Raw genomic sequence first — 12,913 nt, 5'->3', positions numbered from 1 at the left:
CTGCAATCCTTGGTCTGTGAGAAATGTTTTCAACGAAAGCAAATATAAACTATTTAAAGTTATGCCTATATATTATTGAAGGTTTATCTGTGTTGGCTGCAATGGGCTATCTCTTAAATAAAGCCCTTGCCAGTTGTCTGCTTTATACCATACAAAGTAAGGAAATATTTTTGTTTATTTGGTTAGAACAACTTGTTTTTTTTTTTTTAAATTACCCCAAGTACAAACTAGTTAAACCTTTACGACTAACCAAATAGGGAAATAAATCAGGTTCAGATCTTGATTGCTTGCTTATTGCTATTTCTGGATGTTCCACACTTTCTGAGATTTCTCATATTTAAGTGCCGCTACCATCACAGTCAAACTAATATTATTTGCATTCCACAAATTTGTCATACTCTCAGGTGTTATGATGAGCACAGAGGAAACAAAACAAAGCACTTCTACTAAATTAACAAAAAAGGATACACACAGAAAAAGTTGATCTTTAGTCACTAATCTAGAGATAAAAAATTTGAATAGGTCATAAGCCTGCAAAAGCACATCTGTAAGGTCTGAGCAAGCACTATTTTCAGTCAAAATGTCTGGCTGATATGGCAGGTCAGCTTTTAAAAATCTGAAAAAGTAATTGGCCCAAATAGCTACAGAACATTCAGAGACTTTTTGCAGATGAGAATTTTGGTTAATCCAAATGCCCATGAATATGAAACCCTTTTACTTTCAGTCACTCTTTGTTCTCTCCATGTACATTATTGTGATGGACCAGTAGTTGGCATACAAGTTTAACAATAACTGAAAAAAAAAGACCCACTGTAATAATATATTCTAAGAATTTATATGGAGAATTCTATTGAAAAGTGTTTGTTTGCAAAATTGTGAAATCTTAGATAATTTATGAAATTTTTTGAGATAAAGGGAGGTGGAGAGAAACTGCCATATTCCTGACGGCAAAGCAAGACCTAACAGAGTAAGATTATCTTATATATTTTAAGAAAGAATATACAACATCAGTCAGCCTATTCATGTTTCTAAAATGGATGTATAGCATTATGGAGTGGAAAAATTATTTTTTTCTTGGCAGCTATTACTCTGCACAATTGATCTACTGTGCCACAAATATATTGTTGGTGGGATTTTTGACTTGAATTAGGCCTCCTGGATGTAATACCTTAATTTACTTGAGGTTTCTTTTGAAATAAGCCATGCCCCATTGATAAGCCATACCCTCCAGACCCCTGATGTTGTGTGGTGGATGTTTAACGTTGGTAATTTTATTTATAATGGTAGTAATCGTAGGTATGATTGCGCTTGTAATTAATATTAGTGTAAGTATACTTGATTGATATGACTTGTTTTGAACAAAGGGAATGTATTCATATTTCAGGTGATTTTTTTCTGAGTGATTTAAATAAATTATTAAATCCCTAATTCTTGATCATCTCTTGTTTCACAAGACAAGTGTCTGGAGCTGGGCAACTTCGCCCCTTTACAAATTTATTTCCCTATTTTGTATCTGCCTGTTGCCATTCTGTCCCTTTCTACCTCCATTTCTTAACTATCCTTAGCTGTAGGCTGTTACCTGGTTTCAAAATTGCTCAAATGTCACATGTAATTTGACTTCTTCTAAAATCTTTGTATTGCACCTTTTTGATATTAATTTTGTTTCTGATTTGCAGCCATCCGATTCTGTTTTCTTCCGTTATGCCATATGACAACATTAGCAATCCTGATCAAACCAATATAAATGTAAGTAGATTGCGTTTATGTTGAATTATTGGTAGATAATGAGCTACATTTCTCTAGAGTAGTAATTAAAATGTTAAGGCAGATACTAAGCATTTCCATTATGGGTACAAGTTATATTTTCTGTGTTTTCTATTTGAATGTAGAAAGTGCATTTTTTAAAATCTTTGGTACAAAATATTTTAGGGCGATTTTAGGGTTGCTGGTACTCAGGTTGACTTTAGATAAGAGATGTTACAGTAGGCAGCATGTAGACAGTCATTTGTGTTGTCTGGGTCTGAATGTCAACTCCAATTGAAATATTTGGTTAAAGTCAGCAGTGTTCTGTTTTATCATATCTACTGGGAAATTAGACTAATTTTAAAGTTTAGCTTTAAAATTTTGGACATAAGAGGCGGATTTTCTGTAGACATAGTCAGTGCCTATTTTTATGTTTTGTAACTAAAGTCACTGGTTGGAAGTGGTCTTACTAATTTTGTGCAAAAAAGTAAACAAGTATGTTTCCTGCAATACCGTCACAACCTGGTAATGTTGGTGTTGGCTGCTCATTTCTGTTTACAAGAGGGATGGGTCCCAACTCAACCCTAAAACACAACCTGGATCCCACTGCAGCAACAAAACACCTCCAGTGATTCCTTGTTTTACTCCTGGAAGCCTCAACAGCCTCTTTGTAATGAATGAAAACGTGAGGAAACTACACCAAGCATATTTCCTCTATCAGCTCACAGCTTTGTCCTGTGCCGCAGCTAATCAAAGCCAGAACGAGTCACTCATCCAAACGTGGCTTAGCATTCAGGCACATCATCTCGGTGGCTGTAGGAGTAATGAGATGTCAGCTGTTTCCCATCAGAGATCCACACAGAGACAACAGATGAACACCAGCCAGGACTCTGACAGGCTGCGAGAGGATGAAGGCGGATCAGTTTCATAGATCTTACTCCTCGTCCTCAACAGCAGTCATACTCCATTATGTGTGTTATTTAGGCTTTTCAGAATAAAATCTCTGTACACCCAACAATGGTGCTGCATTTTCTCATAAGAATTAAAATCTAAAAATATAAAAACGGTTTCATCTGAACAAATTTTATAAATTTCATTATGAAAATAAGATAGGAAATTGGCTGAAATGTGTTACAGTTTTCAAAGCAATTCTGCCCCCTATTGATAACAAATAATGTTGCCTGGTATAGTCTTTCAGAGGTGCCAAAGATTAGTACTTAAGAATTACTTGGTGTACATTCTCATGTGCTCCAACACATCTGAATCAAAAACTGATTCAGTTTTTGCTCCTGAGCTTTTCTCCTTTGCTCAGGAGCTTTGCAGACTCTTTGCATCCTGATTCTGCATGATTCTGATTAGTTGATCAGCTTTGCAGAGACCTGGTAATGAGGCATTCATTTGATTCAGGTGTGTTGTAGAAGGGATGCATGTAAGAGTTACACAATAGTAACTCTCTAGAAATAAACTTGGGCACCTTGTCCTAATTCACAGCACAGAAAAAGATTCTTGTGATGGACAATAAAAGATCTGATTTAGCAAAAGATGCCATAGGTAGTTCTAAACTTGGGTAGAGGAAAGAACATCATCTAACTATAAATACCCCATCACCAGGTTCTTCTCATAGGTGTTTTGAAGAGTAAAGAGTAAAAGAGTAAAAAAAATAATAAAAATCAAATGCCTCAAGAGTTGTCCAGGAGTCAAGAGCGTCTTGTAGAAACAGGAAATCTAGATTGGTTCAGTCCATCACAGGACTAATTGAAAATCTTTAGAAAGAGCTGAAGATCAATGTGCATGAAGGAGATCACCAGAACCTTCAATATTTTTTATGTCATTATGGAAGTATGGGTCAAGTCACACTCACTCCCAAACAACACATTCAGTCCATTATTTTTTTTTAACCATTTCAATAACCATAACCTAATTTGAGTTATTTGTGACTATATTTCTCATTTGGGAATAATTGCTTATTTACAACTGGCTTACAATTTCTTGTCAATAGGTCCCATGACAAAAATTTGTACAGTTAAATACTTGTGGTCTCTACGGCATTATTGTAAAACCGCCAAAGTTTTGAAAATGGAATCCACATATAAGCACAGATTCCACAGAAATCTATGACAAAGAAACTTAATGTACAAATACAAAGTAATGTATAAAATTCACAAAACACAAATGGTTCGACCATAACGTTACCAAGGCAACCTGCTCATTTACGACAAAAGAGGACACAAAAGAGAGACAAAGACCAAAAATAATAAATACAAAATTGATTCACACATATTGTCTTGTAAAAGAAAGAAAAACAGGAATGCAGATTCACCAATGCTAATGTAACCATGCAAAATTACAGACAAAAATTATATGCAAGTTGAGAAAAAGCTCTAAATAGCCATTGCTTTTGTAGTGCACATCTTCCCTGACTGAAAAAAAGGAGTACCCACACCATCTTGTGGTGTACTAGAGAATGCAAATAATGACTGAGATTTTTTTCAAAGTTCTAAAATATTTCAAAAAAGTCTCAGAGGACTAAAACACAAATGTGTAATTAAAATGTATTTGGCTCTGTAGTTATACAATGCAATTAATATTTCAACATTTTAATAATATTTGACTGACCAGTTTTGTTCTATAAAGAGTCAAAAGTTGCTGATACAAAGTGTGAGGCAAAAAACACAAACGATGAACAAATTGCAGGTTGCGTTCAGTTGGTTTTTATTGTAAGATTTCAATTAAACATTTGCACACTTTACACTGAAATGAAATAATCACAACCATAAACAGCTGCTGCAACTGCAGAATACAAAAGGGGAAAGATTTTTTTTCCACAAACGTTATCAAGAACAACTACAAAATATTGTTTATTCTTTTAAATCAAATAACAAAGAAGAAGAAAAGAAAAGATGCTGGCACAATCTCTTTAGGTAATATTTTAGCATATGCAACTTTGAAAAATGTCAAAACATTTCATTTTTTTATGCAGAAGCACCTGCATCAACATTGACATTCTCATATTGACACTACTGACCATTAGGAGGAACAGTTAAATGTTAAACAGTACAACATGCAGTCAGAAGTCTTAAAAGAACAGCATGAATTTCTTTAAGGGAGGCTTTTTGGAGTTCATATGGAGCATTCAGTATCTTACCTGCTGCAGGTAGCTGAACAGTCTCAGTTCAAGACAAGACATGTTTTTGAATACATAAACAAAAACATGCATTATTTTCATTGGCTAGTATTACTAATAGTGGTTATTCTATACCCTTCTATGCCCTTGTCCCTAGTGGAGTCAGGAGTGGTGCTGGCGCCAATCTCCAGCGAACGTTCTGGGTCATCCTGGACAGGTCACCAGTCTGTCGCATGTATAACTTTGCATTTCACCCTATTGGGTAGTAAAGTGTGGTGTGTGGTAGGAGCAGAAGGTTACTTCTGGTGACTTCCTGTCTGTGTTTTTCTGCCCTGCACCACTTCAACCATAGACAGTCAGTGCTCAACCCTGATAGGACATGGACTGATGGAATCATCATAAAAACAAGTGAGAAACAGAAGTTTGAGGATAATGCTTATTTAGCAAAACTGATCTTGGTGCATTCTCAAAAATAATTGCAATTGATGCTGTGAAGAAGGGTTATTCGTATTAAATGATGTTCCTTTATGTTTCATATAAATCTAACGTTTTTTGTATCTCAGTCAAGGTGTTTTCCTGTGCAGCTGGAAAAGCTGTGCAAACTAATGAACCAAGATGTGTCTACTGAAGTAAGTTTCCCAGGGTCGCTGAACCCTGGGAACATGTTGTTTCTCCCGTGGCCTTCCCTGCATGGAGATAAAGTGTTTAGTTTTCACATCCCGTAAACACTACAGTGAATGAGCATACAAGGTTTCGTATGTTTTCCTTTGTTTCTTTTGTTTGGTCTTAGAAGACTGAGTCTCCACCTCGGTAGTAAAGAGAGATGAATAAAGTAACTATGCAACTCTGAGTTCCTCAGAGCGGATCCTAATTTGTGCCTAATGCAGTGTATTTCTTGCTCTCCGTCTGCAGATGTATTAAAGATTGTTTTTGCTCCCTGACTTTTGTCTGGACCTCAGTCTCTGAATTGTGCACTTCACAATGCTTTTCAAAATTGTGCGGCTCTGTCTCAGACTGCGGCTGCAGGCAAGATACTATCTGCTCCTAATGTCCCCACAGAACACAAGCAATACACACTATCGCAGAAAAAGACTGAGGAATCTTTGTGTTGAGACTTTACAGCGGTGATGTTCCAGCTGGAAGTGCTGTCAGCGGTGTGTAGCCCCTTGAGTCAGTTTGGCACGTCTGGCTGTAGACGTTGCAGAGAGGAATACCGAGCTGACTGCCTTGCCCTAAACCCTCCTCGGAGTTAAGCGCATAGGGCATCTTGGACATGATGGCCAAACTCAGCTTGAAGAAAACATTATGCAGAGCTGTGCGGTATTCCTTCCTGACCAGACAATAGATGACAGGGTTGAAACAACTGCTGGTGAAAGCTAAACAGTTGGCCAAAGGGAAGAAGTATGTCTGAGCAGTGTAGAATGATTTGCTCATATCGATGATGTCAAGCTGTATCAGGACGCTCCAGAGAGTGAGGATATTGTAGGGAAACCAGCAGGCACAGAAGGACAGCACCACCACAGCCACAGATTTTGAGATGTCAGCTTTTCGCCGAGTGTTGCTGCTGCCTTTCAGTTTGTGCCTGCAGAGGAATCGCAGCAAGAGCAAGTAGGAGAGGATGATGATGGTGTAGGGTAGCAGAAATCCCAGAACCACTCGCAGGAGTTGGTTTATGCCGAGCCAAGCCGTGCCTTCTGGGAAGCGGAGCAAGCATGCTGCGTCATTTCCACTGCCCACACGGCTGAGGTCTGCGAACACAGCCCTGGGTACCGCCACGACGAGAGCCCCTACCCAAATGATAGCTGTGGTTACCGGGAAGGTGCAAGATCTGTTGCACAGGGATGATCCAGGTTTGAGAGCTGTTGCCACATAGCAGTAGCGTGTCAGACTCATAGCTGTCAGGAAAAAGCAACTTGCAAAGACATTCAGTCCAGTTAGCAATGACACAGCCTTACATGTGGCTAAGCCAAAAGGCCAACTGTAGTCCAGAGCAATGTCCACCGCCCAAAAGGGTAAGGCAAGAGAAAACAACAGGTCGGCCAAAGCTAGGTTGAAAACAAAGAAGTTGATGGTGCCTGTGGTGATGGTGTGAGTTGAATAAAGTAGGAACATGACCAGCAAGTTGCCCAACACTCCAATTGTAGCCACAATGAAGTAGACCACAGAGATGAACACTCTCAGCGTTCCATCATCCGGACTCTCCATCCCACTCTCATTGTTTGAATTGTGAAATGACAGCAGAGAGTTGTTGCAAAATGCACCCAAACTACAACTGTTCAGGAGGTTGTAGAAAATCTCGAGCCTCTTCAAATCAGGATTTGACATGTTTTTGACCTCTAAAACTCACTTTTTTAGGGTAGCCTGGTCTTTCAGAGTTGGAGGTGTTTCCGCTTACCCTCTCTGAGACAACTACAAATCAGATAGGCAAGTTCCGGCTGCACGTTTATTAGATGACAATCATCTGCTCCTGCAAGGGAAGAGGAAATTATAATTACATCATAGACGCAGCAGTTTATGAGTAAATAAGTGGATTAGCTTGGTCAGATAAACAAATTATACTGAAGTGTCAGCCACAGGGTCAGATCATGCTGCCCACATGTTAACGAAAGAAACAAAGTATCTGTTTTTGATCAAAGTCTTGTGGTTGATTTCATTGCCTAACAGAAAAAAACTTTAAGATTTGTTCAGTATAATTTTTAACCATATGTGCTTAAAAAAATTCACAGGACATAGAAACATCCATCCTCTATTAACTGATTATGATGTTCAACTTCAAAATAATCACATTATTTGAACAAGAGAAGATCTGCCAACTAATCCAAATGGGTTTTCCTCAAAGGTCTGCCAGATAAAGAATTCTTGACTTGAAGATGTTAAATTAATATTATCATTGAAATCTATAGCTTTTTTTTGTCTCTAATTTTCTTCTCTGTCTTTTTCTTGTTTGAAATTAAAAACGCAACTCTCTAACATTACTTACTGCCTTATTTATTTATCTATCCAGTTTTCATTTATCAAGCTATTTATCTAAATTTCTCCCAGTTTTAAATCTTTTGGCTTTATTTAAAAGTCTTGCAACTTTGAGCAAGACACAGTCAATCACTGACATAAATCTGTTACCTCGGCACATCTAGTGTTCAGAATCAGTTTAAACTTCCATTTATTTCAAATAATTTGACTAGAAATGAAGGATTCCATTCGAATGTAAACCAAATGACGCACCTCATAAGCACAAGCTTTACATCTGCCTGTAGTTTCTATTGCTATTTTCCATGACACAAACAAGACAAATCTTACCTGGGAAATGAATGATGGAAAACCTTTAGCTGGGCTCACTGTCATCGCTACGAGCTCTGCTGAAGAACACGGAAAACAACAATCTTTATTGTTCCCTTGTTTTAGGCTCCACCTTCCAGAGAAGAATCAACAAGGGTCTCATAAATGGTTGATCATTAACTGTAGGAACCTACTAATATTTAAGTATCGACAATCATATCAGTCTTGTTAAATAAACAAAAAAAAAAAAAACTGTCAAATGTCAATTTGAAGGGTAAATTATTTTTGTCTGGGATAATTACATTTTTTATAGAAAGGAATGAGTGGAATGTGTTCTATTATCTCGATTAGTTTTCAAAATCAAACATTAACACTTCAATTGGAAGTGATTAGCTATATTTGGAGCTAATTGAAGATTAAGCTATTGGTAATCACTACCATATTATAATGATTAAATCAAGACAGATGGATCTATCATAAACAAACAAGAAACTGTATTACTTGGAGGGAAGTTCCGAAATTACCTGCGAATGAAGGTTATCTTTAGCGTTATCAAACTGTGGTTTCTTTGAGGCATAATTTATTGCTACAATTACATGGTTTGACATCAAGGGAAGGTTGGAGAGTAAAGATGAGGCAGGCGTCACCTCTTTCACTCACAGCTAGATTGATATCCTGTAGCAAATATGTACAGATACTTAAGTACTGGTTCGCTGTGCTGGTCTGTATGCACTTCATTTCACAAGATTATCTGTTATGCAGTGAAGTTTTATATATACATAAATATTTGAATTGCACTGCATGTACTGTGAGTTTTCAGTTGTATGTTTGAAACAGTGTTACCATACTGGGGAATCTTCTGATAGTGAAAAGATCCAATTCTTTTTTATTTGCAGGAAATTATAATATGGCATTATTAATACTATTATTATTATAGTCAGATAATAAGTCAGATAATAATAATAATAATAATAATAATAATAATAATAATAATAAAAGAGGAAGTGGGTTGTGGTCTAAGAGAGAAATTCAAATGATTATTATTTCTTTTTAATTCGATCAACTTCATTGGAAGTCGATGAAAAACAGTGCACTGATGTACTGTTTTCCATCCATGATTACCAACAGCATCTTTTTATAAAACTAATTCTTTAAACACCAGACTTTTGCCACATGTGCTTTATTCTCCTGCACAGTTGAATTCTATAAGTATATGTATTGTATTTGCTATGCAGTATTTTGCCTGCAGTTAGACAATGAATGCACTGCAAAGTGTCATCGGTCTAGATTCAAGTGCAAAGTTTTGGGAATGACAAAACTCAATTACAGAACAATTTCTGACCCTAATTCCAACCCTCCTTCTGACTCCAGCTGAACTGGATGGAGGGTTAGAATCCCTGACCCTTCTAACCCTCTTTCCATCCATAATTTCAAACCATTTTCCAATCCTTAGTCCAAAAGAACTCTGATAGACTTTTTGAGGTTACAGACAGAGTATAAAAAAATAAACAGCCACCACAGAATTTAAGCAAAAATAATTTAGCTCTTCATGATTAAAAGTTGTACGACAAAGCTGAAGCAAATTCAAATTCCTGTAGCGAAAAGACTTCATATCAGGCTGTATGTCATTATGGCCTAACTCTCAGCTAGCTTTGGTTTTTAAGCTCATTTAGCTTATAAACTGTCCTGGCCTTACTGCTTAGTTATGTAAACAGTGTTCTGCACAAATTTCTGATACTCTTCAGGTGTTATTTTTTTGCATCGACTGAAAGTTTTTACTCCGCTTCTATGGTTTAGTTATATGTGTTTTGCATGCTTTTGCTTTATTCAGCTGCTTCTGCCTATGACCTACATTTCTGCAAGTCTTCTGCCATTGACTTCAAATGCCTCTGTAATTTTCACTGAAAATATTCAACTTAAAACATTATGGCAGGAATTGCTAATTTTTCTAGTTGAAAATTTGTAGACCGTAGTTAAAAAAGCATGTATTTGAGAGATTGTGTTCTTTTACATTAACTCAAAACAGATTGGTCGAATCCCCAAGAGTTATTCTAGCAAGACGGTTGTTGATAATAATATTGTGATTTCTAAAACCCTTAAAGACTTGAAAACACAGAAGGGTAAGCACAAAAACAAGAAAGAAACAACTTCTATAAATATGGAGTTTTTTTAACCACTAGATATGTTTGACCTTTATCTTAGCGTTGTGGAATCCCACTTTAATAAGCTTTACACATTTTCTCCATGACAGACACCAATATTGTTAGTATTAAACATTCAAATACATTAAAAACCAAAGTGTAGCAAAGAATAACAACTCTACGTTTTATTTGATTTGCATTTTGTTTTTCTCTATTTATATGAAAGGCATTGCTTTCAGATTAGACTGAGCAACAGAAATGATTCTTCATTATAAAACACTGATAGTGGAAAGAACATCAGCAGTGAATGACTAAATGAGATTAGGATGCAAAAGGCGGAAGAGTGAAGAGTCTGATTTATACTGGTCTGCATGCACAGAGTTTTCATAAATGGACAGAAGAAAACATGCCACTCCCTGAGTTTTCTGCCGGCAACATGCCGCAGAAACATGTTGCCAACAATAGACGTGTTGTCTTGTTTGATGGGCAAAACTATGTCTATTTGCTAAATGTGAGAATATCTAGAGAAATTAATTTAAGACATGATGTGATATTAGACCTCTAAAAGATCAGTGGAGTCCCAGGTGATAAAGTCAATGTTTTTAAGGTTCTGATTGAGGAACTCCTGCTGATCTGTTTTAAAGAAACACCCTAAACATTTTTCTTCTTCACATTGAAAAAAATCTAATTACATAAGCCAAAATAAAGAGAATTAGACCTTCACATGTCTGAGTTCAATTTTCAGACACCTGATGGTACCATGTTCTTCTGCCTATTTGCAAGAAGGCATAGACCACTGACTGTTCTCAAGGTACACTAAGGCTTTACAAAGTTACTGTTTGTGAATAACTAACATTTTTTCAATCAGACCATTCCTATAGTTTAAAGTAATGTAATAATAGAGAAAATTGTGGAGAGGACCGTTTGTTGTGTGCATTTCTCAGTATGACGTTGAAACAGAGAACGGTTTTGTACGGAGTGGAGCGAACAAGTGACCAGATTTTTTCGCCCCTGAAGACCCATTTTATGATCAGCACTTCAATATTAAAGAAATTGTGAGATGAAACAGACCTAAATCATAACTTGGTAATATTTGTTTCGGCACCAAATGTGTAATTGGCATGTTTTAGATGTCAGCTGTAACATCTAAAACAGTTTTCTGCAACTCCTTTTTCTCTGGTACCTTGTCTGTGACCCCAAAATCTGTTTATTAATTAATTTATTTGTTTTAAACAGGAAAATATTAAAAGAATTGGGCCTGGCCCAGCAAAATTGCTGTTTAACAGCAGGTTCCCTTTCTGCAGATCATTCAAACATGTAGATGCCCGACATCACTTCACAAAGACACACATGCATACCAATTTACAAAATACAACAATCGTATTGGAGAATTGTGAGGCGAAAAACTCTCAAATATATAGATAAACATAAACCACAGAGACGAGTTCTTACTGCCAGCCACGACGGGTCGGGAGATTTTATTCACACTCTACCACGGCTTCATCGTACAAAACATAGTTTCTCAAATCTCAAAGTCTCAAAATCAAAAGTCCCCAAAATCTTTCCGTTCTTTGTCTACAGACATTTTTATAGCTTCCAATGACGTCGGTTTGCGTCAGGATTCTGGCTGCCCTTTGACTGAGTGACCTCTCATCTAAACATCTGCTACATATCAGAACTGCAAAACAAGTCAATTAAAAATAGTAGTTGTTTTTATCTATCTAAACAGCGTACTTTCCAACCCGAGTTTTGGTCCAACATTTTGTACTTTCCAGATAAAATCGGGTCAGATCGACCTTTCTGGCGCCAGAAATCTTTTCCCTTAAAAACAACGCTTTAACGTATTCCTGCTCCGACAATAGCAACATTCACACTGCATACAATGATGATTGCAAAAAAATGTATCCAATAAATGATTTGCATGAGTTTTCTTAAAAAGTGGCAACAGTACTTTTTGAGAACTGGACCCTACTGTGGCACAACATTACTGGGTCTAGTTTGACTGTTAATAACCATAAATTGTTGCTCATGGCAAATATTAATATAACTAGCTATTTAAACGTCGATTCTGTGTACCAAAAAATGTGAAAGTGGTGGAATTTTATTTGACTTTTTAAAGTTTTGCTCATCTTCAATAAATGTTGTACGTAAAATGAATGAGTTGATGAAATGTTGGAGTTGACACAAATTAAACTAAATGATTTATGGTCCCATTAATCCAGATGTGTTAATCTAATCACTTGGAGCTCATCTCAACAGTTCACAACGAACAGCAACAGTGAAAAACTCCTCAACTCCTCAGGCATCCAACACCTGCTCTCTGAATGAAAGGTCCTGTCTGCTTTAAACTTCAATTATTCAATAGACAACAGTGACACCTACTGGCTATCTTAGGGTTATACACAAAACTCAAAAATGGCTTCCTCAAATGGAATGAGTTTCTGAGTTTGATTGCCAGGCAGAAAGCAAGCAGAAGGACCATTAGTTTAAGGAAGCCATTGCTGGCTCACTAGTTGATTTTAAATCACACTGTTAAATGCAGAATGTAAAAAAAAATATTAGGCAAAATTAAACAATTTGAAGCAGACCCCCAAATGCTGACCCAAGGCAGCTAAAGAAACCAATGGAG

At 36.7% G+C, this 12,913-nt stretch overlaps 1 protein-coding gene across 1 annotated transcript; it reads right to left on the bottom strand.

The window, feature by feature from the left end:
• Positions 1-4,539: 4,539 nt before the first annotated feature.
• LOC129375094 (relaxin-3 receptor 1-like) lies at positions 4,540-11,772 on the bottom strand. The gene is made up of 3 exons (XM_055053925.1): positions 11,737-11,772; positions 8,165-8,276; positions 4,540-7,334 (listed from the first exon to the last, which is right to left on the bottom strand). The coding sequence occupies exon 3, from the start codon at positions 7,190-7,192 to the stop codon at positions 5,984-5,986; it is 1,209 nt and encodes a 402-aa protein (XP_054909900.1). The 5' UTR covers positions 7,193-7,334; positions 8,165-8,276; positions 11,737-11,772; the 3' UTR covers positions 4,540-5,983.
• Positions 11,773-12,913: the final 1,141 nt, after the last annotated feature.

Source organism: Poeciliopsis prolifica, unplaced genomic scaffold, assembly GCF_027474105.1.
Source record: "Poeciliopsis prolifica strain line A6 unplaced genomic scaffold, Auburn_PproV2 SCAFFOLD038, whole genome shotgun sequence".
Taxonomy (NCBI): Eukaryota; Metazoa; Chordata; class Actinopteri; order Cyprinodontiformes; family Poeciliidae; genus Poeciliopsis; species Poeciliopsis prolifica.
This window is presented reverse-complemented; position numbering and strand designations above follow the sequence as displayed.

Bases quoted from the DNA above. Each gene is read 5' to 3' on its own strand.
- LOC129375094 (XM_055053925.1), bottom strand. From the start codon at position 7,192: ATGTCAAATCCTGATTTGAAGAGGCTCGAGATTTTCTACAACCTCCTG.